At 45.6% G+C, this 23,948-nt stretch overlaps 1 protein-coding gene across 2 annotated transcripts; it reads left to right on the top strand.

Annotated features, from left to right (window-relative positions):
- The first annotated feature begins 4,925 nt into the window (after positions 1-4,925).
- On the top strand, positions 4,926-9,012 carry LOC130871858 (carbonyl reductase [NADPH] 1-like). Of its 2 annotated transcripts, none has more exons than XM_057765518.1 (3): positions 4,926-5,205; positions 6,888-7,004; positions 8,576-9,012. In XM_057765518.1, the coding sequence occupies exons 1-3, from the start codon at positions 4,926-4,928 to the stop codon at positions 9,010-9,012; spliced, it is 834 nt and encodes a 277-aa protein (XP_057621501.1). The 2 variants fall into 2 exon arrangements, with proteins under 2 accessions (XP_057621501.1, XP_057621500.1); XM_057765517.1 differs by having other exon boundaries at positions 6,867-7,004.
- Positions 9,013-23,948: the final 14,936 nt, after the last annotated feature.

Raw genomic sequence — 23,948 nt, 5'->3', positions numbered from 1 at the left:
ATCTTAATATATTTTAAATGAGAGTTGGATTAAATACAAAGTATTTTTGTAAAAGATTTAAAAGTACATACCAGTTTAAAACATGAGACTTACTGTTTTTTGTAGTCTGAAATGAGATGCAATGAACAATTATAACATTTAGCAGTAAACATAGGTGCATTTAAGTTACATGTATGAACACACACATACACACAGTAAACAGGAATTGGGTAAAGTGGATGCTCTTGGTGGGCCCTACCAAAGGCATATCACTGTTCAATACAAACATGCAAGAGTCAGCAAAAGGGGGCTGGAGAGATGGCTCAGAGGTTAAGAGCACTGGCTGCTCTTCCAGAGGTCCTGAGTTCAATTCCCAGCAACCACATGGTGGCTCACAACCATCTGTAATTTGATCTGGCTCCCTCTTCTGGCATGCAGACTGAACACTGTGTAATAATAAATAAATATTTAAAAGAAAAAAAAAGAAAGAAAAAAGAAAAAAGAGTCAGCAAAAGGAATTTAGAGACAAAAACATGAGTAAGCCAGGGAACCATTCAGGGTATACTTCAGTAAAGATGGCAAGACTTGATCACCTGACCTGGCTCTCAGACAAGATGGTGGTAAGGTCACCTGACCTCAGTCAAAATGGCAGCAATCACATGTTGTATGGGAAAAAAAAAAACATGATTTTTGAACCGCAGGGATTTTAAGTTTAATAATAAGAGAGACTTAGAGGTGTCACCTGCCCTGTCACTGAGCCACCATGCCACAAGCCATGGCAGGGAGCAAAATGCTGGAATTGAAAACAGGCACCTTGTGGATCCAACCAATCTTGTTGGCAGCAGTAGCGGTGGCAGGGCAGCTTGAGGAAACTCCTTCCATTTGCCTGTGCGCTGACAGTAGTTAGAAAGCTCCCGTAAAAGTGGAGCTGGCGGGACACTGGTGGAGTGAGGGCAGGAGCTGAAGAAGTAGGGCACTAAGGCCTGGGGTTTTAGGGCCTCTAAAAGGCTTCCATCCCAGGGGGAGGCTGGATTGACGGACATGGATGGCTTCATACCTGTAGCTGAAACTGTGCAAACCTGCAAAAACAGTGACAATACAAGGCCCATAGGGGATGTCTCCCCTCTATAGGCAGAGTGTGAATCCACAGTGAACACCACAGGGCTTGTAGGAGAGCATCCTCTGCCTATAGGCAGAGTGCTAAAGCCTGCCTGACTCCAGTTGGGGTGACGTGGAAGCCAGAGAGGCCAGAGACTGCTCCAAGCAGCCTTTCAAGGTGGGATGGGGAGAAAAAAAGAGAAAGAAAACCAAGGGACTCTGGGCCCCCAGCCAAATGCACCACACAGCGTGTGCAGTGCTAGCATGGGAGGACTGACCCCAGGTCATCCAGTCACAATTTTAGCTAAGGGAAGCAATCCAGAAATGAATGTCAGCAAAGGGCTCAACCGTAGCCAGAAAGACCATGGTTGGGGACTGTACTCCCATTTTTAGGAACACCAGAAGATTTCCAGGAGCTCAACAGTCAATTCCTCGGGTTTGGAGAAATGGTTAAGCTGACCAGAATGGGGGAACTCATCAATTGAAGCCGGTGGTGTGCATAGAAATTTCACTCAGGCAGATAAAATAGAGAGCTCTTGTAAAGAAACCTGGTTCCCCAGCCCAGGGTTTCATGTGTCCTCAGCCAGCCCACCTGCAGACCAAAGAGAATGTCGAGAGCCTGGCCGAGTCACAGCACCAATGGAATGGTAAAAATAAAATGCTGCAGGTCCCCAAACAGCAGCAGTGGGCAGTGAGTCTCATGCAGGGAGCCACATGGTAGATGAGAGACTTCCATGGGGCAGCCAGTCCCACACAGGGAGCCACGTGGTGGATGAGAGACTTCAATGGGACAGCCAGTCCCACAAGGAGAGACAGACGGATGGGCATGCCCCAAGACCACACCACAGGTCTCCAAAGGTGACTGGTCCCAGCCACGGAGTCATGCAGCAGGTGAGAGACAGACACATGGATAGGTACGCCATTCAGAGTGAAGTTGGATATTTATTTAGTGGGTTATGGAAGGGAAGAAGAGGGAAGAGCAGAGAGAGGAAGAGAGAGAAAGAGAGACAGAGACAGAGAGGGAGGAAGGGGAAAGTGGGGAGAAGGGAAAGACAGAAGCTGTCTCTTTGAGAGAGATGGAAAGGAAAGGACTCAGGCTGGAAGCTGAAGATCAGCTTGCCTTGGCAGACAAGGGGAGAGAGTGGGCATGGCTTGTCTCTTAAAGGGACAGAGCAGACCATTACAAATGACTACACTGAAAATCCATCTTACCCAGGTCAGAATGAAACAAGTAGAGGCTGGAGAGATGACTTGCTGCGGGAGCTCCTTCCGCTCCTTCAGCCAATAGCCTTTGAGATACCAGCCTACTGGGGTGTGGTCTCTTTCGCTTTAAAAAGCAGCGGCAGCCCTCCTCTCACTCTCTTGCTTTGGACTCTGGTTCCGGCGACTAGACTCTTTTCCTGGTCGAATAGACGGTGTTCTGTAAGCTTTTTCCCCTCAGATAAATAATCCCTTTATAATTACAAACTGGTATGGGATTGTTTCGTGCATTAATGGCTCAGCAGTTAGAAGCATTGGCTGCTCTCACAGTTCAGTTCCCAGTATCTACACGGAGAATCACAACTGTCTGTAACTCCAGTCCTGGAAATTGGCAGCCTCTTTGGCTTCCACGGGCACCAGGCACGCACATGATACACATACATACAGATCTGCAAAACACATACACACACACAATATAAATACATAAATAAAATTTAAAGGAAAATAAGTAGCAGTGGAAGGAAACCATAGCTCCTGCTAGCAGGGATACGAGCTTGTCCAGTCACCACTGACAGCAGCATGGAATATTGTGGTTTGAATGAAAGTGGGCCCCACAGGCTCATAGGAAGAGGCACTATTACGAAGTGTGTTCTTCTTTGAGTAGATATGGCCTTCTTTGAGGAAGTATGTCACTGGGGATGGGCTTTGAGGTTTCAGATGCTCAAACCAGTCCCAGGGACTCTCTCTGCCCGCTGCCTGTCAATCCATATGCAGAATTCTCAGCTCCTCTCCAGCTCCAACTCTGCCTGCGTGATGATAATGGACTAAACCTCTGAACAATAAGCCAGCCCAATTAAATGTTTTCTTTATAAGAGTTGTCATGGTCATGGTGTCTCTTTATGGCACTAGAACCCTAACTGTGATAGGAGATTTTTCAGAAAATGAAGAGCCAGTCTATGCTGCTCGTCCACTATTGTCATCCTGGGTGTTCACTCGGCGCACTGAGCATTGCTGTAGAGACACTGGCACGCCAGTGCTTACCAAGTCAGTTCCCAGTGCTAAGTTATGGGACCAGCCTAGGCACCAATAACGGAGGAATGGGCACACACAATGGGAGTTTCCAAATATAAAGAAAAGCAGAGTTTTGTCATTCACAGGAAAATGGATGCAACTTGGAGGCAATCCCATTAGGCACCAAAACGAGCCTCAGAATGACAAACATCACATGCCTTTTCCCACTTATGGATCCAAGACTTAACAGATATGTTAAAGCCTACATGATGTGAAGGTGAACTAGGGGGAGAGAGGGAACTAATGGGGTGGGACTAGAGAAGGGGTAGGGAACAGAGGGGGAATGTGCCCCGTATGCTATAGATATTAATATAACTTTTTATTAAAATTTAAACAAAGCAGTGCACCCTGAAGCCCTCTAGAGTACTCTACAGAGGCTGCCCTCTGCCCTGGAAGCTGTCGTTCTGACCTGCAGGGTCAATGACGGCTATCTAGTACCTAAAGTGTAAGCCTGTGATGACTTAAGAGTATTTCCCGCCATCTATGGAAAACCTGGCCAAGCATCCGCCAGTAGTCTTTCTTTCATATGAACAGTGAGCAGCCGTCAGGTCCCCACTCTTTCCTTCCAGCTCGTTCTACACTAGCTGTGAACACCCACTTCACTACAGAGAAAGGTTATAAACTCCAGGAAGAACAAACAATGGCAAGGGTAGATCCCATTTCTCACGTAGGGATGTGGAAGCCCCGGGGAGCCTCAGAAAGTTGAAGACAGAGAAGCAGATGTGAAAGTTCAGGTCTAACCTGACATGACCAACTGAACAGTTCTTGGTTGCCAGGTGAGCAGCTGCCAAGAACCTCAAGAGCTCTTTATCAAAGCCTGGACTTCCCTGCTTTTTCCTTTCCAGGTCAGCCATGACCTTTCAAAAGTCCTTCAAGAAAGCACTAGGTTTAGAGAGATCCTGGGGTCTCTATAATCTGGCCACACCTTTCTCCCTTGTTTTAACTGTCTATCAACATGTTCTGACTGGTACAAACTATCCAGTTTCTCCCTTGTTCTAACTCTCAACATGTTCCATGTTCTGACTGGTACAAACTATCTAGTTTCTATTGGGGTAAGCTGTTGTAAAACCAAATCCATGCACAGCACCAACATGTACCACCACTGGTTAAACACTCACCAATGACGACAACTGGCCTGAGGGCAGCGGTGTCACTCTTTAATCTTCAATCCCAGCACTCAGGAGGCAGAGGCAGGTGGATCTATCTCTGTGAGTTCAAGGCCAGACTGGTCTATAAGAGCTAGTTCCAGGACAGGCTCCAAAGCTGTCTCAAAACAAACAAACCCTGTCTCAAAACAAACAACAACAAAAACGATTGGCCATGGAGAGACTAAGAGGTCTTACTGTGAGGTGGACACTTCACCCATCACTAACTCAGACTCACTTATCTCTTTGGCTCTGAAGATCCACTGAGTCTTGCCAAGGGCAGTACCCAAAACTGTTCAGGTGTCTGGGCTCTGGTCCAAAGGTTCCCGAGCACACATCCTCCAGATGGTCACAGAATCTCAAGTCCAATAGCCCAGAGTCAGCTGAGTGAGTGAGTTCTTCTGGCAAGTGACTCTCACTATCCACTCAACTATGGCATCGAGCAACCGCGTAGCTCTGGTAACTGGGGCTAACAAGGGCATTGGCTTTGCGATCACGCGTGACCTGTGCCAAAAGTTCTCGGGGGACGTGGTGCTCACAGCCCGGAACCAGGCACTGGGCCAGGCTGCTGTGCAGCAGCTGCAGGCAGAAGGTCTGAGCCCGCGCTTCCACCAACTGGATGTTGACGACCTGCAGAGCATCCGCGCCATCCGAGACTTTCTTCTCAAGGAGTACGGGGGACTGGCCGTGCTGGTCAACAATGCGGGCATTGGCACCTGGCCCAAGAATAAACCACCACCAAGAGAAAGCGACTTCTTCAAGGACACCCAGCCAGGTATGTCTGCTCTTGGCCTGGCAGTGCAGGTGGGTGGGGTGGGGGCACCTCTGAATTGTAGAGGTCTCAGTCGGTTCCTGGAGAGGAGCAAGCTAGGTTAGGAGCTTAAGAACAAAATGAATATTCCAGTGTTACAGGGTGCCTGAAGAGAGGGATTCCTGGGAGGCCTGAATAAGTTGAATGAAGTCTTTATTAAATGCTAACAGGACTGTCCCAAGCAGATTAGTGAGAAGTAAACCCAATCACCAGCTGGTTTGCATTTTTAAGGGCAAAGGATGCAGTTGAGACATATAAAGAAAGGCAGCTCTGAACACCTGTAACCAGCAAGCATTGTTTGTAGAAGCAGAGAGAAACAGTTACAGTCCAGCTGTGAAACTTTAGCTCAGGGTGACATTCTTTTTTTTTTTTTTTTTTTTTTGGTTTTTCGAGACAGGGTTTCTCTGTGGCTTTGGAGCCTGTCCTGGAACTAGCTCCTGTAGACCAGGCTGGTCTCGAACTCACAGAGATTCACCTGCCTCTGCCTCCCAAGTGCTGGGATTAAAGGCGTGTGCCACCACTGCCCAGCTATTTAGGACTGGTCCAGAGACCAATTTTACCCAAGATAATTTTAGCACTTAAAGTGTTCTTAGGAATACTTTCATGAGATGGCATAACTATAGTTCAGTAACCCACTACATAAGAGCCTAGAAGGTTCTACTCAAAAAACCTTATCCAGGTATCTGACTTGACTCTAGGGTTCTTTGCAGGTTTGTGTCAAATGGACTTCTGTGATTGGATCTTAAGGCCAGCTGGGTTTAGTTCTAACTTGGGAAATAAGCAAGAAATGGGGAGGGGTCTTTTGTGCCAAAATTCCTTGTAGGATGTCTTCACCTCAGCACCATTAGGAGCCTCACAGAGACACAACAGTTAATTATTGATAGGTCTCTTAGTGATTATTCTTTTATGAAGAAACACAATGACCAAGGCAACTTACAAAAGCAAGCATTTCATTCAAAGTTTGCTTACATTTGTAGTGGAACTTGTTCATGCTCATCATGGTACCAGACAGACGTGGTGCTGGAACTCTAGCTGAGAGCTTTATATCCTGATCTGCAGAGAGAGAGAGAGAGAGAGAGAGAGAGAGAGAGAGAGACTAGACCTGGGGTGTGTTGAAGATGTGTCACTCTGGTTGGGTTAGTAAGAAGCTAAATGGCTGACAGCTAGGGCAGAGAAAACACTGGGAAGAAGGCCAAGAGACACAGAGCAAACAGGATGGCCATACAGAGACGAGGAAATAAAGCCACGAGGCAGAAAGAAAATTAATAGAAATGGGTTTATTTCAGTTATAAGAGCTAGTTAGAAACAAGCCTAAACTATTGGCCAACCTTTCATAGTTAAAAATAAATTTTCATGTCATTGCTAGGGAGCCAACAGTCCCAACAAAAAAAGCCCAACTACAGATGTCACTTCCAGTGACGGACACACATTACAATCCTTCCCAGACAGTCCCAATCCCTGGGACTAACCATTCAAATGGTTGAGTCTGTGGGGGCCATTCTCATTCAAACCACCACAGTGGGGCTTACCTAACTAGACCTCAAGTGCACTGTCGCAGCAAGTTCTGACTAATTACTGTTCTTCCCAACAAGGCACTGATCCTACCCATGTTCACATTCAAGCAGAAGCAGCAATGAAAACAAACTTTTTTGGTACCCGGGCTATCTGCACGGAGCTACTCCCTCTAATAAAACCTCAAGGTGAGTCTGGTGGGTGATATACTCTGCCCACCTGGGGTCTGCCTGCCTCGGATCTGCCCTCCAGGGGTCTGTCCTCCTGGAATCTGCCCACCTAGAGTCTTCCTGCCTGGGGTCTGCCCGCCTATGGTCTGCCTTCCTGGGGTCTACCCACCTAGAGTCTGCCTGCTTATGGTCTTCCCTCCTGGGGTCTACTGCCTGGGGTCTGCCTTTCTGGGGTCTGTGCCTAGGGTCTGCCTGCCTAGGGTCTTGCCTTCCTGGGTCTGTCTGCCTAGGGTCTTCCCTCCTGGGGTCTGCCTGCCTGGGGTCTGTCTCCTGGGGTCTGACACCTGTGGTCTCCTGTCATCTCTTTTCAGGTCACTGCAGCTGCACCAACCTTCTTGCTAAGCCTTTGTCCTGTCATTGTTTCTCCAGACCCCGCTGAAGCTCACTGTGACATCATGATGTGTGTACCTGCCTCGTTTTCCTCCCTCAAATCCTGGTTAAAAAGTACCTTGTCCCGTGCCCTTCTGTGTGTGCTGGCCCTACTGCTGGAGCTTTCACCGCATCTACCCACTGGACACACTGCCCAGAAATTCTTCCACCGGCCTTGAATTCCACTCCCAGAATTCTCTTCCCCTGGCACGCGTCCATCCCTTGCCTTTCTGCCTCCTCATAACCACAATTCTCTGTAAATCACCTTGGTAACCAACCAGTTTGTGAGAATCACCATGCTTATCCCTCAGAGCCAGAGCCTAGCACTGTACCTAAGAGTCTCCTGCACCGTCTGCCAGCTCAGCTCTGCATCCGGCCCTCTGCTGCAGTCCACACACAGGATCCCCTGGGCCTTTTTCTTTCCTTCCTGGTTACCTGCCTTGCTATTCCCCACACATTCCTTCAGTGGGAAGCCGAGCCTTAGCACGGCTTATACAGGTTACTGTAACGTGACTGCACTTTCCCCAAGGACCTGCACAGGACAAGCTAGCATGTATCTTTCATTTTAAATTCTTCTGATGACACAAATAATTTGACCAGTGAGCCAGCCTCTCTCAGGTGGCTTCCCACCCCACTGCAGCTAGCCCCTCTCCTCTTTTCATAGGGGCAGGTTAGTTGTGGTGATGGGAGAGCAAATAAAATGGGTAGAAGTACCAGAAGTAAGCAGTATGAACCACGTTAGCTCCTCACTGTCCCTTCAAAGTAGACTTGGAAAGTCCATCTCATCACCAACAAAAGGGTCAATGGAGACACCAAAGACATCTGCTATGGACTGTGGGTGGCACGCTGGTCTCTGTGTTATAGGACACCAATAAAGACAAGTAACCACTTTAAAATATACATGTACAATTTAAACACCCGCCTTTTATCCCAGCCTGTCCTCCTAGAAGATTTCAGTACTTCTTAAGACTGTGCGCCATAGACCTCAGAAGGCAGCTTTTTTCAATGCCTGCTCAATCTGCCCAAGCTTGCCTTCTACTACCATGGTACTGTCCGTGTTTGTCCTTCTCTAGTGCACACAGTTGGGATCCTCTCAAGTGGGAATTTCTATGCTGGACCCCTTGCTCCTAGGAACTCATCATTTCTGTTGTGTATTTTAGGCAGAGTGGTGAACGTATCAAGCATGCTGAGTCTCAGGGCCCTGAAAAACTGCAGCTCGGAGCTGCAGCAGAAGTTTCGAAGTGACACCATCACAGAGGAGGAGCTGGTGGGGCTCATGAACAAGTTTGTGGAGGACACAAAGAAAGGAGTGCATGAGAAAGAAGGCTGGCCTAATAGTGCTTATGGGGTGAGCAAGATTGGGGTGACAGTCCTGTCGAGAATCCATGCCCGGAAACTCAGCGAGCAGAGGAAAGGGGACAAGATCCTCCTCAATGCCTGTTGCCCTGGGTGGGTGAGAACAGACATGGCAGGACCAAAGGCCCCCAAGAGCCCTGAAGAAGGAGCAGAGACCCCCGTGTACTTGGCCCTTCTGCCGCCCAATGCAGAGGGACCTCATGGGCAGTTTGTTCGCGAAAAACAGGTAGAACAATGGTGAGCTCAACTCTCGCCTCTTCCCAGGGTCCCTGGTTCTGTACCCTATCCTAAAGGGAGACACAGCTCTACCCACGCCTCTTCCCGCGGTCCCTGGTTCTGTACCCTATCCTAAAGGGAGACACAGCTCTACCCACGCCTCTTCCCGCGGTCCCTGGTTCTGTACCCTATCCTAAAGGGAGACACAGCTCTACCGACGCCTCTTCCCACAGTCCCTGGTTCTGTACCCTATCCTAAAGGGAGACACAGCTCTACCCACGCCTCTTCCCGCGGTCCCTGGTTCTGTACCCTATCCTAAAGGGAGACACAGGCTCTAGTTCTAATACTAGGAAGTTTTATGATTTCTTCGAGAAGATAAAACGAAATTCTTGGCAACAACGAATGAAAATCAAGATGGACTAAATGGTTCTTTCCGTGTGTGTTCATCTGTTCTGTGTGTTTGTGTGGGGGTGCTATGTTAGACACGGTTCCCTGCACAGTATACATGCATATGCATGCATAGTATGTACACAGACATTAGATGAAAACCTTAGGTGTGGGTATTCCGGCGACCTCTTCTTCTTTTTTTAATTTTTGAGATAAAGCTGTGATGGCTTTAAGCTATTTTTATCAATTCTTTGGGAATTCCATACACCCATGCCATGGACTTTGAATATATTTGATCACATTCATCCCCTGCTTCCCTCACTTCTCGCAGGTTCATCCCCCGTTTTCCCGCCCCCTTCCAACTTCATAGTATCTCTTTCTGGTGCTGCTTTTTCTTCTGCTGCTGCTGTTGCTATTTAAACAAGTTTGGTTGACCTACCTGGGGGCACATCCTTAAAGAATGTGCCTCTCCTCCCCCAGAAGCTGTGAGCTGCCAATAGCTCCCCAATCAAGCATGGGGACACCCACCCCCCAACTCTGTGCTTGAACCCTGTCTGTGAGCAGCCACAGACGACATGAGTTCTGAGTGCAGCGGTCCTGCCCTGTTGAGGAGAGAGTGATTTGCTCTGGTCCTCTCCAGCCTCTGGCTCCATAGTCTTTCTTCCTCCTCATCCCTAATGGCCCCTGGATCTTGGTGGGGAGCATGATACAGCTATCCTATTTGTTGTGAGCACTCCAGAGGTACTCATTTTCTGTACGCGACCAATTGAGTTTCTCCATGAGCCATCATCCACTGCACACAGAGAAGTTTCTATGATGAAGTCTGGAAGCAAAACTGGTCTACGGGGATAGAGGTACAACCTCAGAGGGCAGTCACATCTCTGTCCATTCAGCAAAACAACAGTAATAGGTTCAACCTTGTGAGCTGTGAGTTTCCCAACGATGGGTTCTTGGCCAGATTTACAGTCCTAGACAGTGATTCTCAGCCTGTGAGCCATGCCCTCCATGGGGTGCATATCAGAAACCCTGCATTTCAGATATTTACATTACAACTTGTAACAGTAGCAAAATTATAGTTGTGAAGTAGCAATGAAATAATGTCTTGGTTGGGGTCATCACAACATGAGGAACTGTATTAAAAGGCCGCAGCATTAGGAAGGCTGAGAACCACTGCCTTAAATCCAATCAGAAAGCAGTAGTTAGCAAAATAAGTTCCATCCATTTCCTTGCAAATGATATCATTTCATATTTCTTTTTGGCTGAAAAAACTTCATTGTGTGTGCATACAACCTTGTATGTTTATTATCAGTTCATGTTGGTGGACTTCTTGGCTTAATATCTGTATCCTGGATGCTGTGAACAGACACGGTTAGCACAAATGTGCCCGTGTCCCGGATGCTGTAATAGACACAGTTAGCATGAATGTGCTCGTGTTCCGGAAGCTGTGAATTGACATGGTTAGCATGAATGTGCCCGTGTCCCGGATGCTGTGAATAGACACGGTTAGCATGAATGTGCCCATGTCCTGGAGGCTGTGAATAGACATGGTTAGCATGAATGTGCCCATGTCCTGGAGGCTGTGAACAGACACGGTTAGCAGGAATGTGCCCGTGTCCCGGATGCTGTGAATAGACACGGTTAGCAGGAATGTGCAGGTGACTCAGTTGCATGTCTTCTTTGATTCCCTTGACAATTTGCTCAAGGATGATATCGTATGGTACTTCATTTTTTTAGTTTTTAAAGGGGATTTTCATACTTTCTGCCATGGCAAGTGCACAATTTTACATTTCCAACACTATAGAAGGGTTCTTTTCCCCAACAAACCTTCTTAATGATAGGCATTTTGACTGAGGCAAGATGGAAATTCAATTTTAACGTTGCTGATTTTAGACCAGCTCTGACTAGGGAGCAAAACAATCTCAACGGGATTTTAATTTGTGTTTCATAATGGCTAAGGACATTGAAGATTTTTTTGGTTATTTATTGGTTATTTGTGCTTTTATTGAGAACTATCTGCTTAATTCATTAGCATGTTCATTTGTTTTTGATTTTGTTTTTCTTTTGCTTCTAAGTTTTGAGTTAGTTGTGTACTGTAACTGATAATACACTTTGCGGTTGTTGCTTTTGCTTGGTTTTGGATGCTTATTCTAGGTATCATTTCCTGAGTCACTGGAGCCCTTTTCAGAAAACCTTGTCTATCTCGATGCCTTAAACTCTGAGCCTCAGGTCTTTCTCTAGCAGCTTCAAAGTCTCAAATGTTAATGTTAATGTCTTTGATACATTTTAATCAATTTTTAATTAATATTTTGTTCTCAACTTAAAAAGCAGATCAGTAATTATGTAATAGTTCTGCTTACACTGAGAAAGTTCAAATGGTCAAACACTAAAAAACATTTTAGAAAACGCATTTCATTGTGTGCTATGTTCAAAAGATGTGTGTGTTTGGAAGGCACAGAAAGGCTTCATGCTTGCCTAGTGACTGGAAACATTATGCCTTAACTTGTGTATACATGTTAATTTTCCCTTTTAGAATTTTGCTTACTTTTTATTTTACTAGAATATCTTATTTATCCTGATATTTCACATGTGTAAAATGCGTATCTTGATTGTACTCACTCCCTCCAGGCATCCCTATGTTGCTCTTCCCGTTTTATGTCTTTTTTTTTTTTTTTTTTCTAAACTCACTGGGTTCAGCCAATGCTGCCTATTGGAAGACTGAATGTTCTTTCTGGCTTGACCTTACACAAGTCGTGCCTGTAACAATAGCCGCAGAGACTTCATGCATACAATGGCTGTGTCATGTCCAGAAGACGGCTCTCCTCACAGCTCTTAATTCCCTCCCCTTCCATGACATTCCCTGAGATTGTGGCAGGGGGATTGATATATGTGACTTATTTAGGGCTGATCGCTCAACAGCCTTTAATTCTCAGTGCTTGGACCAGCAGTGAGATGCTGCGTTAGCTGCTGACCACTGTAGAGAGAAACTTCTTTGGCCAGTGTTGAAGGAAGCACTAACCTACGTGTATAAACTTAATGGTGCATCGGCCATTTGACAACATACCTGAGTAACCAGACAGAGCACTAGGTCCCCTCCTAGACTTTGTGTTCTCTCAGGCAACTTTTATTGCTGTGACAAGGCACCATGGCCAAAGCAACTGCTAGAAAGAAGTTTATTGGGGGGTTATAGTCTCAGAGGGTGAGACCATGATCATCGTGGTGGGGGGGCATGGCAGCGGCAGACGCTGAAGCAGCCGCTGAGAGTGGACATCCTTTCTGCAAGTAGGAGGAATAAAGTGAACTAACAAGGAGTGGGTAGGATTTGAAACCTCAAAGCCCACCCCCATTAACACACATCCACCAACAATGCCGTGCCTCCTAATCCCTCCCAAACAGTTCCACCAAACAGGAGAACAAGCGTTCAAAAGTATGAAGCTGACGGGGTTGTTCTCAACCAAGCCACCACACTAGATATGCTTTTTGCCCAATTTCACAGTTGTAGGTATGAATTCTCTCCTACAGAGCAGGGCTCAGATCCAATCCCAAAGCAGTCGGTTGTCCCATAACCTCCATGCCATTGTTGCGCCCATTGGCACGCAGTACTGTAGCATACAGGGTTCATGGCTTACTGGTACCGCTCATGTCTTTTCTTCCCGGGGCCCCTGTATAGCATCTTCTTGCACTATCCAGCAGCTGGAGAGTTTTCTGGCCAGTTCAGAAATGATTTTCTCCATCCTACAACCAAAGTGTGCCTAGTCTTCAGTAATGGGTCTTATAATCTAGTTCTGTCGGGCAATCACGACTGATGGCAATAGCCTATATTGTTTATTTGTTTGTATTAGGGGAGTTTTTGTAGCTGGTTGGACCTACCACCATTTATTCAGCTCCTATAACCTCTTGGCTTTTTCCTGTTCTTCGGTTTACAATATTCCTTCCAACATCCTCAGGGGTCAGACATTTTTTTAACCAGTTTCTATCATGGAAAGTTCTCATTTATCCTTATATTTAGATAGATGGGCTTCCTGGGCACCCTAGCCTAGTTGGTATCTGTGATTCTCACAACTTAAAATGCACCTTCCCAAGCCCTTATGACTTTCAGAGTTTCCATTGAAAAGTCAGCTTTACTTCTCAGTCATCTTTGCATTGACTTGACCATTCTCTCTTGTTACTGCCATCAGTGCGGTTTCTTCGGATAAATCAAGGCTACATAACAAGCCAAGTGGCACATGCCTTTAATCCCAGCACTCCAGAGACTTAGGCAGGCAAATATCTGTGAGCCCGAGGCCAGCCTTGTCGACATAATGAGTTCCAGGCCAGTCGGAGCTATGTAGTGAGACCCTGTCTCAAAAAGAAAAGGAAAAGGAAGAAAGAAATGAAGAAAAAGTGGGGAAAGCTAAATAAAATGGACCTCATGGCCATTTCATTAAAACGCAGTGATTCAGAAAGAAATGACCCCGTGTATAGATCTTACACTCTTAATTATGACAAATGCCGTTTTACAGACACGGCGCCTACATAGGCATTTGCTCAGACCACGCAGAAGCCTTCATCAGTTGATTGCACCTGCTCTTGGCTGCCTGACAGTATTAAGTGAATTGTTTTATAGCAAAGTCGGCCAAGCCACAGCTTGCTCAGGGGTGGAACACTGTATTCTAAGCCTTCATGAAAGGTCGTTGAACTCCCAGGAAGGGAGACTGTGACAAGGAAGAGAACTGTCTCAATAATTCTAGGAAAGCAGCAGCCCCACACTCAAGTAAAGTGACATTTTCTTCCAAGTCTTCCCCTGTTCCAACCATGGAACTGTGCTGTTTAAAACGAGCGATGGTTTTAAACCCGTAGATAGTGAAGACGTGGTTTCCTCCACAAGTCGGGAGTGGAATGACGCTCATCTCCCTGGAGCCAAGATGCTCTCAGGACCGAAAAACAGAGAAAGCATTTATTCAACATGGCACTCGGGGAAAAAGCAAAAGCTCCATTGACCCCAAAGTCCACCTTCAGGGTCCTAGCATGAGCTGTAGGTTTAAACAGAAGCCTGAGAAATGTGTCCTCAAGCAGTCCTGGTCACAGTGTCGTCCTGCCCGTCACTGATTGGTCACACACACATCACCATCTGTCAGACATGGCATAATGAGGGGGCTGATATGCCATCCTGAAAGCCCAGAGGGCACCATCCTCAGATGTATCAAAGCATAAATTAGGAGAATATAAACACATGAACATTTGAAAATTATATTGAGGGAAACCAGGTCTGAGAACATATCAAACATAACCTACTGAAGAAAGGGCAACACCCTTGCCTGAACCTCAAAGAGGAAGATACCTGATACAGCAATGCTGACAGCCCCAGTGACCTGTCATCTGAGAGTGTGCGAATGCGTGTGTGCATGTGTGTGTGTGTGTGCATGCACCCGTGTGTGGTATGTGTGTGAGCGTGTGTGTGCAGATATGTGGATGTGTGGCGTGACTGTGTGTGTGGTATGTGTGTGAGTGTGTGAGAGCATGTGTGTGTACATATGTGGATGTGTGAGTGTGTGTGTGTGCACATGAGTGTGTGTGAGCATGTGTGTATGCATATGTGGATGTGTGAGTGTGTGTGTATGCACATGAGTGTGTGTGAGCATGTGTGTATGCATATGTGGATGTGTGAGTGAGTGTGTGTGTGAGCATGTGTGTGTGTGAAGAGAGCAACAGGCAGAGAACTCAGAACTATCCCAGGAGCTTCAGCAATGGATTGGTCCGTCTGTCTATCCATGGAGTTAACCACTCATCTACTGAACATGCTATCCACCTCTAGCAATCCACTCAGGGTCTCCCCAGAACCCATATCTGAGAGACCCTTCAGATGGAAATGCATGTCTCTCATCCCAGCACTCAGGCAGCTGAGGGGGAGGATTGCTGCAGGACAAGACCAGCCTGGGCTACACAGTGAGTTTCAGGCCAAGGAGAGGATCACTGCAGGCCAGCCTGGGCTACACAGCACAGTGAGTTCCAGACCAGTCAACTCTATCCAACAAGACCTTGTCTCAAAAACAAAACAAAACAAAAACAAAAAGCAAAAGAGAAGAGGCTGGGGTATAACTCGGTTGGTCGATCACTTAACAATCTTGAAGACTTGGTTTCCATTCTCAACACTACACAAAATAGGGCCCATGTCTGTCATCCAAGCACTCAGGAGGTGGAAATGGGGGAAACAAAGGCCACCCTTTGCTACACAGTAAATTTGAGGCAGAAGAAGAAGAAGAAGAGGAGGAGGAGGAGGAGGAGGAGGAGGAGGAGGAGGAGGAGGAAGAAGAAGAAGAAGAAGAAGAAGAAGAAGAAGAAGAAGAAGAAGAAGAAGAAGAAGAAGAAGAAGAAGAAGAAGAAGAAGAAGAAGAAGAAGAAGAAGGGAAAAGAAAAGGGAGGGCGGAAGAAGGGGATCTTCCCTGGAGATCACTGTGAACAACGTACAGGCCCGCAGAGACTGACCCTGGGCCTCTGCCAGAGCCATAAGAGGATAAAATTCTATCATTTTAAGCTACCCACAAGGACTGGAATGTAGCTCAGTGAGAAAGTGCTTGCCTAGTTCCCAAGATGCAGGAGGAAGAGGAGGGGAGGAGAGGAAGATGGAGCCTGGCATCAGGGACAGTCCCTTCTTGTGCTGGTTTAGAAAGCTGACCTTGTCAAGGGTGGCGCTGCTGCCACTAGGGGGCACTGCCTGGCAGTGAGTACTGCTCACAGCCATCAATAAGCGCCTTATTAATAACAGTGGTGTGACTTTTTGGTTTGGGGTGTTTTATTGTTGTTGGAATTTTTGTTTTGCTTGTTTGTTTGTTTGCTTGTTTGTTTGTTTGTTTGGTTGGTTGGTTGGTTGGTTTGGTTTTCTTCTCTGTGTAACAGCCCCGGCTATCCTGGAACTCACTTGGTAGACCAGACTGGCTTCAAACTCACAGAGCTCTGCCTGTCTCTGCCTCCCTGAGCACTGGGATGAAAGGTGTGCGCCACCACAGCCGGAGCAGTGTTTTGTTTTCATGATCCTAAAGTTATACTTTATCCAGTCTAGTTACCGGTTCTGCCGGACACCACACACAAACACCTCCACCTACCATTGTCTGGGAAGCATCTTCCTCCGAGCCAGAACACAACCAGCAGCAACTTTCCCCTGAGTCACTCTGGGTCTGAAGGCCACATACACATAATTCTAGGGTACCAAAGGGAAAGTCACCATGGTAATCTCAAGGCAGATACCAGTTGGACCCACCTGTTCAGGTCCATCCTTTCCACTGGGGCACAGAGCACACAGGACTGGGAGGAAGAGCTGCAGATTGGCAACACGCCGCCACCAGGACTTTCTCTTCGCGTCCTCATAGCAGAGGCAGAAAGGCCTGGTGGATGGTGACAAGGGGAGGGGAGCCACCGTCCTGTCTGTTTACCTGTTCTACTGGCTCAGGAACCTGACTCTCCCCTCCCTTCCAGGAGGGTAATGGTCCCTTTCCAGCCCCAGCCAGCCCCCAAGCTACCCTGTAGCCACCTGTGTCCTTGGGGTGAGGCCACAGACACTCTCCCCTCTTCCTCCCTCCTGGCAAATGAGCCCCATCTGAGTCACTCTTGCTGCAGCTTCTGTCTGGGAGGTGTTGATAAACGACTATAAACAGACATTGTTTGGGGTGCTGTTCCTCTTTCTTTACAGAAATACAACAACATGAAATTTACAGTGCTGTCATTGTCAGACTCCAGACCCCAAAAGGCAGTCCAAATGTCCAGAAATGGGCTCAGCCCAGACCATGGGAGGTTTTCTGGTGGGTAGATAAAAGTCAGCATTTCAGGAACTGGTGAAACTGGTTCACCTCTGCCAAAAGGAGCCGTTGCCCTTACCTCTGGCAGAGGGACATATGGCTGTCCATCTATGTTACCTATGGGCATTTCAAAGCTCATGCTGGCCTCCAGGCTCCCTCCTCATCACAACTACCTGTTATACGTTTTCATGTTGGTACCCTAGCCCTTCTCACCTCCTCCCCACCCTAGCCTCCCTCTAGCTCACTGGCTTCTCTCCCCCGACTACTATGCTGTCCTTGCTGTATTTTCACTTGAGCGACACTCATGCCCTCCCTCCCTCTCTCTTTCCCTTTCCCTCCCTCCTTCCCTCCCTCCCTCTCTCTTTCCCTTTCCCTCCCTCCCTCCTTCCCTCCCTCCCTCTCTCTTTCCCTTTCCCTCCCTCCTTCCCTCCCTCCCTCTCTCTTTCCCTTTCCCTCCCTCCCTCCTTCCCTCCCTCCCTCTCTCTTTCCCTTTCCCTCCCTCCTTCCCTCCCTCCCTCTCTCTTTCCCTTTCCCTCCCTCCCTCCTTCCCTCCCTCCCTCTCTCTTTCCCTTTCCCTCCCTCCTTCCCTCCTTCCTCTCCCTCTTTCTCTCTGTCTCCCTTCGTGTCTCTCTCCCCCTCCCTGTCTCTCCCCCTCCCTCTCTCCCCCTCCCTCTCTCCCCCTCCCTCTCTCCCCCTCCCTCTCTCCCCCTCCCTCTCTTCTTCCCCCCTCCCCCTCTTGCTCTTGCTCTGCTCTTGCTTCCCTCACTATGTTTTCTCTACTTTGTATGGCCTGCTGTTCTCTCCTAGATTAACCCTGCCCATGTCCAGTCTACTTTTTCTCTGCTCTGGACACTGAGTGTTCTCTCTCTCTCTCTCTCTCTCTCTCTCTCTCTCTCTCTCTCTTCTACAATAAGAACCTTTCCCTTATCCACACCATGGAGTGCTGTCGTGACATCTGGTTATACATCCGTGTGAACATACTACATGGAGTGCTTGTAATGATTGTTTTGTGTCTCTTTAAGAGACAAGCCATGCCCACTCCTCATCCACTGAGGCAGGCCGATCTTCAGCTTCTAGCCTGAGCTTGGTCTCTTTTTCCGTTTTCCTCTCGGAAAGGCAGCTTCACTTCTGCCTCTCTTCCCACTTCTCTGCTCCACGCCTCCCCCCCCCCCCCGTCTGTCTCTCCTCTTCTCCTCTGTCTCTCTCTCCTCTTCTCCCTTCCCCCTCCATAACCCCCTGAATAAATATTCAACCTCACTCTGTATTTTGTGCCTATCCATGTCTCTGTCTCTTGCCTGTCCACCACGTGTCTCCCTGCCTGGGACCAGCCACTGCTCGGGGATGAGCAGCTGTCTCTGCCTGGGACTGGTTGCTCTCAGGGCCTGCTGCCTGCTGCCACATGGCCCGCTACCACTGTTTGGGGACCTATAGCATTTCTGCTGCCTACTGCCACCAGGGATCCTGCAGCATTTTAATTTTTCCATTACAGTACTGTCATGGCATCTGTTTATACATCTGTGTGAACACACTGCCCTACGCATATTTTTCTTACTTAATTTTAATTCATAGTTATGAACTGGGTTCTGCAATCCAGCTAGACTTAGAACAGAATGGGAAAAGGGGAAACCCTGGTGACCAGCCTGCCTATGTCTTGGGATTAGTAGCCATCTTATAGTAAAGACTGACTAGATTCATTCCTGTTTGTAACTAAATCTCTGTTTCTCAAGGATTGGTCAACACACTACCTGTAACCTTAACTACAAATGGTTCTGTACTGCCTACTCCAGGAAACTGCAAACCATATCTTTGTTTCAAAAAGTTATTATGACCATCTTGCAGCTCTACTGAAGCAAGATGAATTTAAAAAGGGGGGAGGGGAGTTCAACCTGAAGATCCAAAAGCAAAATAGCTAGCTACTGGCTCTTACTTTGACCTCAGTCCAAAATGGTGATCCTGCCTTCAGGAATCTCAGACTGAGACTAAGAACTGTCTCCTCCTGTTTTTATAGTCCTCTCTAGGGCTGGGATTAAAGGTGTGTGTTACCACTGCCTGGCCTATAAGGCTGACCAGTGGGACTGTTTTACTCTTTGATCTTCAGGCAGTCTTTATTTACTAAAATACAAATAAAATGCCACTACATTTCCCCTTCTGGTCTAAAATAAAAAAGAAGGCTATAACTAAATATAAGAAAAAACTATATACAATAAGTACAATAACTAAATAGAATATATTCAGGTAATAAATACATCAACAATGTCTAGTTCATTTGCAATTGACAAATTCAGAAAAAATTTCTATCCTATCTTGGTGAGTCCAAAGTCTTACACCTAATTTACTTTCTGTCATAACTTGCTTTCTGCATCAGGTAAAGAAGAAAAACTATAACTATCTAGTCTTCAACTCCCTCAGAGACCCAAGAAGGAGATAATATTAACTGAGTAAGCAGAAGTACAAGCAAGCCAAGGAGGCCTGAAAATGTGAGCCTATTTCAACCAAAGGTCAGAGAGTTGGAACTTTCCTCTATTCCTTCAAGGTTGTTGTGTTTCTACCTTAAACAAAGGTCCTACCTAGATTTAGGTCAGAGAGTTCTGCTTTCTCAAGGTGATTGTCAGCAGGTGTGACTAATAGCCAGACCTTGTATTTCAGGAATAGAGAAGTAGATCTGTTCCTACCTCAAACAAAAATCTAAGGATCCAACTAAGCTCCAGTTCCTGATAGAGATAACTTTGGATTCCACCCAGGGAGTGGTTTGCCTACAGAATGTTTTGGTCCAGGGTGTGAGTGTGACTTGCTTTGTTCTAGCAACAGAATGTTTAACTGTGGATGTAGCCTGTGACCTTCAATTAGTATGTTCATTTCCTTGTATCATGTTAATGTAGTTTTTTGTCTTACTCCTACTTTTGGGGATCAGGGGTATTTTAAGCAGTTGGAAATTAAACACAGGTGAATTTCAGTGCTTGGATTGGTGGAAGCTGGTGTTCTGTGTTTAAGGAAATTTGTCTATGGTCTGACGTTTAGTGAAGTCAGGCATTGATTTGAGAGGCAGAGCTCACATTCAGCTGTTTGGAATGGATCACAGAGATTTCCCCCAGCGAACATGAGAAAAATAGGCCTCCAGGGATTAGGAAGCTGGCTGACAGTTTACATGGGCCTTTTCAAGCCTAATAGCAAATGGTGGAGGGTGTGCCACAGCCATGGTGTCTCAGCTTCTTTTGTTTGTCTCAGGTTCTTATCTTTATATTTGTCCCCAAGTTTTATATTATAATAATCATAAAAAGAAACCCCTACATCTGGTGCCGACATGGGACATTGTTAAACCATGCAAAGCCAACCGCTGTCCTGCCACGATGTAGCAGTAGAGAACAAGACCCAACCTTCACCAGACCATCCCACCAGCCTGCCTTCCTGCATTCAGTGATTTTCTGAACCCCTCTCACTGGGCCAATCCAGGCAGCTCAGCCACCTTGAGACCTGCTCAGAGCTCTGACCTTTAGGGTTGCTATCACCAAGCTGCCAAGATTGGCCTCCCAACCACCAGTAGCAAGAGGCAGGAGTCTTATCCCAGCCAGGCCCTAGAACACAGTCACCCCTTTCAAGCCAATTGCCGCTAACCCCAGGGCTGAGGCTAGCCCGGCTGCGTGGCCACTCCCCCAGAACTCTCTTTCTCCTGGATCTTCCCCTCCTGCCACACATGCTCCACCTGCTGGTCAAACATTGTCACTACACCTGAATGCCTTTCCACTCCAAGCATTGGTGGCAGAGATAAAGACAGTTGGGAATTTTTAAATGGCGAACTAGGCTATTAAATTAACTAATTAAATTTTTAAAAAGGAAAGTAAATTAAATTTTAAAAAAGAAAAAGGGAGAAAAACAATCCTAAAATCTTTCCCATGTTAAAAATTGGAAATACCACAATGCAGGGAATTAGTACCCTATAGACCTAATGCAAATAGAAAAAAATTAATGAGATAAACAACTTAGCTGGGATTGATATTAATGTCAGTCATAATTATTATAGATTTGACAATTCATATTTTGTCCTTAAAAGTAGTTTGATAATTGGGCCAAATATAGAAATTGGCTAATAAGATTAAAACCTTAGGAAAAACTTACTCTTCATAGATACAAGCCTTAGAAAAGGTTCTAGGCAGGCATATCTCTGTGAGTTCAAGGCTAGTGTGGTCTACAAGAGCTAGTACCAGGACAGGTTCCAAAGCTACAGAGAAACCCTGTCTCAAAAAAAGAGAGAAAAAAATTCAACCACAAAAAGTACAAATCATGAAAGACCAATTTCAAACTCTTAATGATTTTCAAAAATTGCTGGGAGATATTAACTAATTACAGCTCACAACTGGATAAACAACTCAAGAACTAAGGAACTCAGTAATTTATTTCAAACCATACAACATGAGAAGGACTTGAGTAGTCCAAGAAAATTATGAACTGAAGCGAAGAGAGACTCGGCTCTGGTAGAAAAGAAATCGCAGGATGCACATGTGGATCCCTTGGATGCAGAGTTGACTGTGTTCCAGTCTTCGACCCTCTACTCATTCTCATACAGGGATTCTTATGCAGAGAGAAGATAATATTCTAGAAAGGATATTTTTGCCACACGGAGTAAAAACTAAAGACCTCTGATGTGGGGTTTCCCTCTGTATGCTGTAAATATGTTTTTATTACAGTTAGTTAATAAAGAATCTGCTTTGGACCAAATGACAGCACAGGATAGAGCAAGGCAGGAATTCCAAACAGAGATAGAGGAGGAAAGGAGGAGTTAGGGAGACTCCATGTAGTTGCTGAAGGAGACAGACGACAGAGCCTTACCAGTAGGCCGCAGCCATGTGGTGATATACAGATTAATAGAAATGGGTTAATTTAAAATGTAAGAGTTACATAATAAGAAATCTAAGCTAATAGGTCGAGCAGTGTTTTAATTAATATAGTTTCTGTGTGATTACTTCAGGTCTGGACAGCTGGGAGCAAACAGGCAGCCTCCAGTTACAGACCTATATAGGTTCTGAAAGGGAAATTGAGACTTCATCAATTAACAGGAATAGACTCAGCAGAACTTTTACTAATGTGAACACTGAAAAGAGCTTGCAGTGATTTCTTTGGGAGAGATTAGCAACAGATACCCCCAAAGCAAGAGACTTCCATTTATAAAAAACCAACTGGGTTCTTTCCTCATATCATTCAGGGGGCATCAGTTTCCAGAGCCCCTACATTCTATACTGATATAAATAAATCAGAAAATACAGGTTATAAATCAAGAAATGTAAGTAAAAAGACTCAAAACCTTTATGGTTCTGTTCAAAAGTTAGAATTATGTTATTCTCATGGTATTATTAGATTTTCCAGAACCTTTTAATTTAGTTACTGACTCTCAAAATGCAGAAAGAATTGTTTTACATATTGAACTTATTCCTGATGATTCAAAACTAACTTCATTGTTTATCCAGTACAGGAGACAGTCAGAAACAGGAATCATCCCTTGTATATAACACACATCAGAGGTAATGATGAAACTGACCAGCTACTATAGGAAAGGTGCTAGAAGCATCCAGAATTTCATAAGAAACACCATATTGATAGGAAGGGTTCGAAAAAAGATTTTTTCTATCACTTGACAAAAGCTAAGGAAATTATTAGGCCATGTCCTATTTGTTCTTTGTATAACCAACCCTCACAACCTGCAGGAAATAACCCAAAGGGTACTCAAAAAAGTGAAATTTGGCAAATGGATCTGTTTCATTTTGCAGAGTTTGGAAAATTAAAGTATATATGCCATGCCATAAATACATATTCAGGATTTCAATGAGCAACTGCTTTGAGTTCTGAAAAGACTGATTCTGTAATTACACATTTATTAGAAGTTGTGACCATCATGGGGATACCTGTACAAATTAAGGTTGACAATGATCCATTGTATGTCTACAGTAAAATGAAACAGTTTTTACATATTACAACATAAAGCATATCACAGGTATACCACACAACCCTACAGGACAGGCAGTTATAGAAAGATCTAATCAAACTCTAAAAGAAATGCTCAATAAACAGAAAGAGGTAATAATGACCCCCTAGAGATAGATTACACAATGATTTATTAACTTTGAAGCTTTTAAATGCTAATAAAAAGAAAACAACCACTGCAGAGAGACATTGGATAACAGAAAAAGCCCACTGAACTGAATCAGTCTGTGTACTTTAAAGATGTGTTGATCTCAGAATGCAAACCAGGATATGTGTTACATTGAGGAAGGGGTTTTGTTCAGTCTCCACAGAAGAAGAAAATTCGTGGATACCATCAAAATTGATAAAGATGTGATTCAAACATGAAAGATCTCTTGATTAGGGAAGGCAATCAGTTCATCAAACAACATGGCAATTCAAACCTGGCAAAAAAAAAAAGAAAACACCCCAAAATTAAGGTCAGGGCAGGGTTTTGTTTTTTATCTTTCCAGGAAAATAAAAACATCCAGCTAAATAATCCGAAGACCTTTGGACAAATGAAGGATCCAAAGAAGAACGGGGAACTATCTGAAAAAATATAGCAAGAAAAGGGGTAATACAATGGCCTAATGTTACAGCACACTCTCAACAGGGGAAAATTCCATAAAACTTTTAAATGTCTGTTTCTGCTAGTCTCTACAGACATGTTAGGACACATGGTCTTTATGTAGTCCTGACTCAATTAAAAACTAAAGTGGGCTTTGGAGGTGGAGTGTGACTCTCTCCTTCTCTAAAGTCAAGCATGTTTGTTAAAGAAAATCCAAAGTCTCTGTCTCATATCAGAAGAAACCAC

This window comes from Chionomys nivalis, chromosome 3 (genome assembly GCF_950005125.1).
Source record: "Chionomys nivalis chromosome 3, mChiNiv1.1, whole genome shotgun sequence".
NCBI classification, from domain to species: Eukaryota; Metazoa; Chordata; class Mammalia; order Rodentia; family Cricetidae; genus Chionomys; species Chionomys nivalis.
The sequence above is the reverse complement of the archived record's forward strand: the minus strand, read 5'-3'. Positions and strand labels throughout refer to the sequence as shown.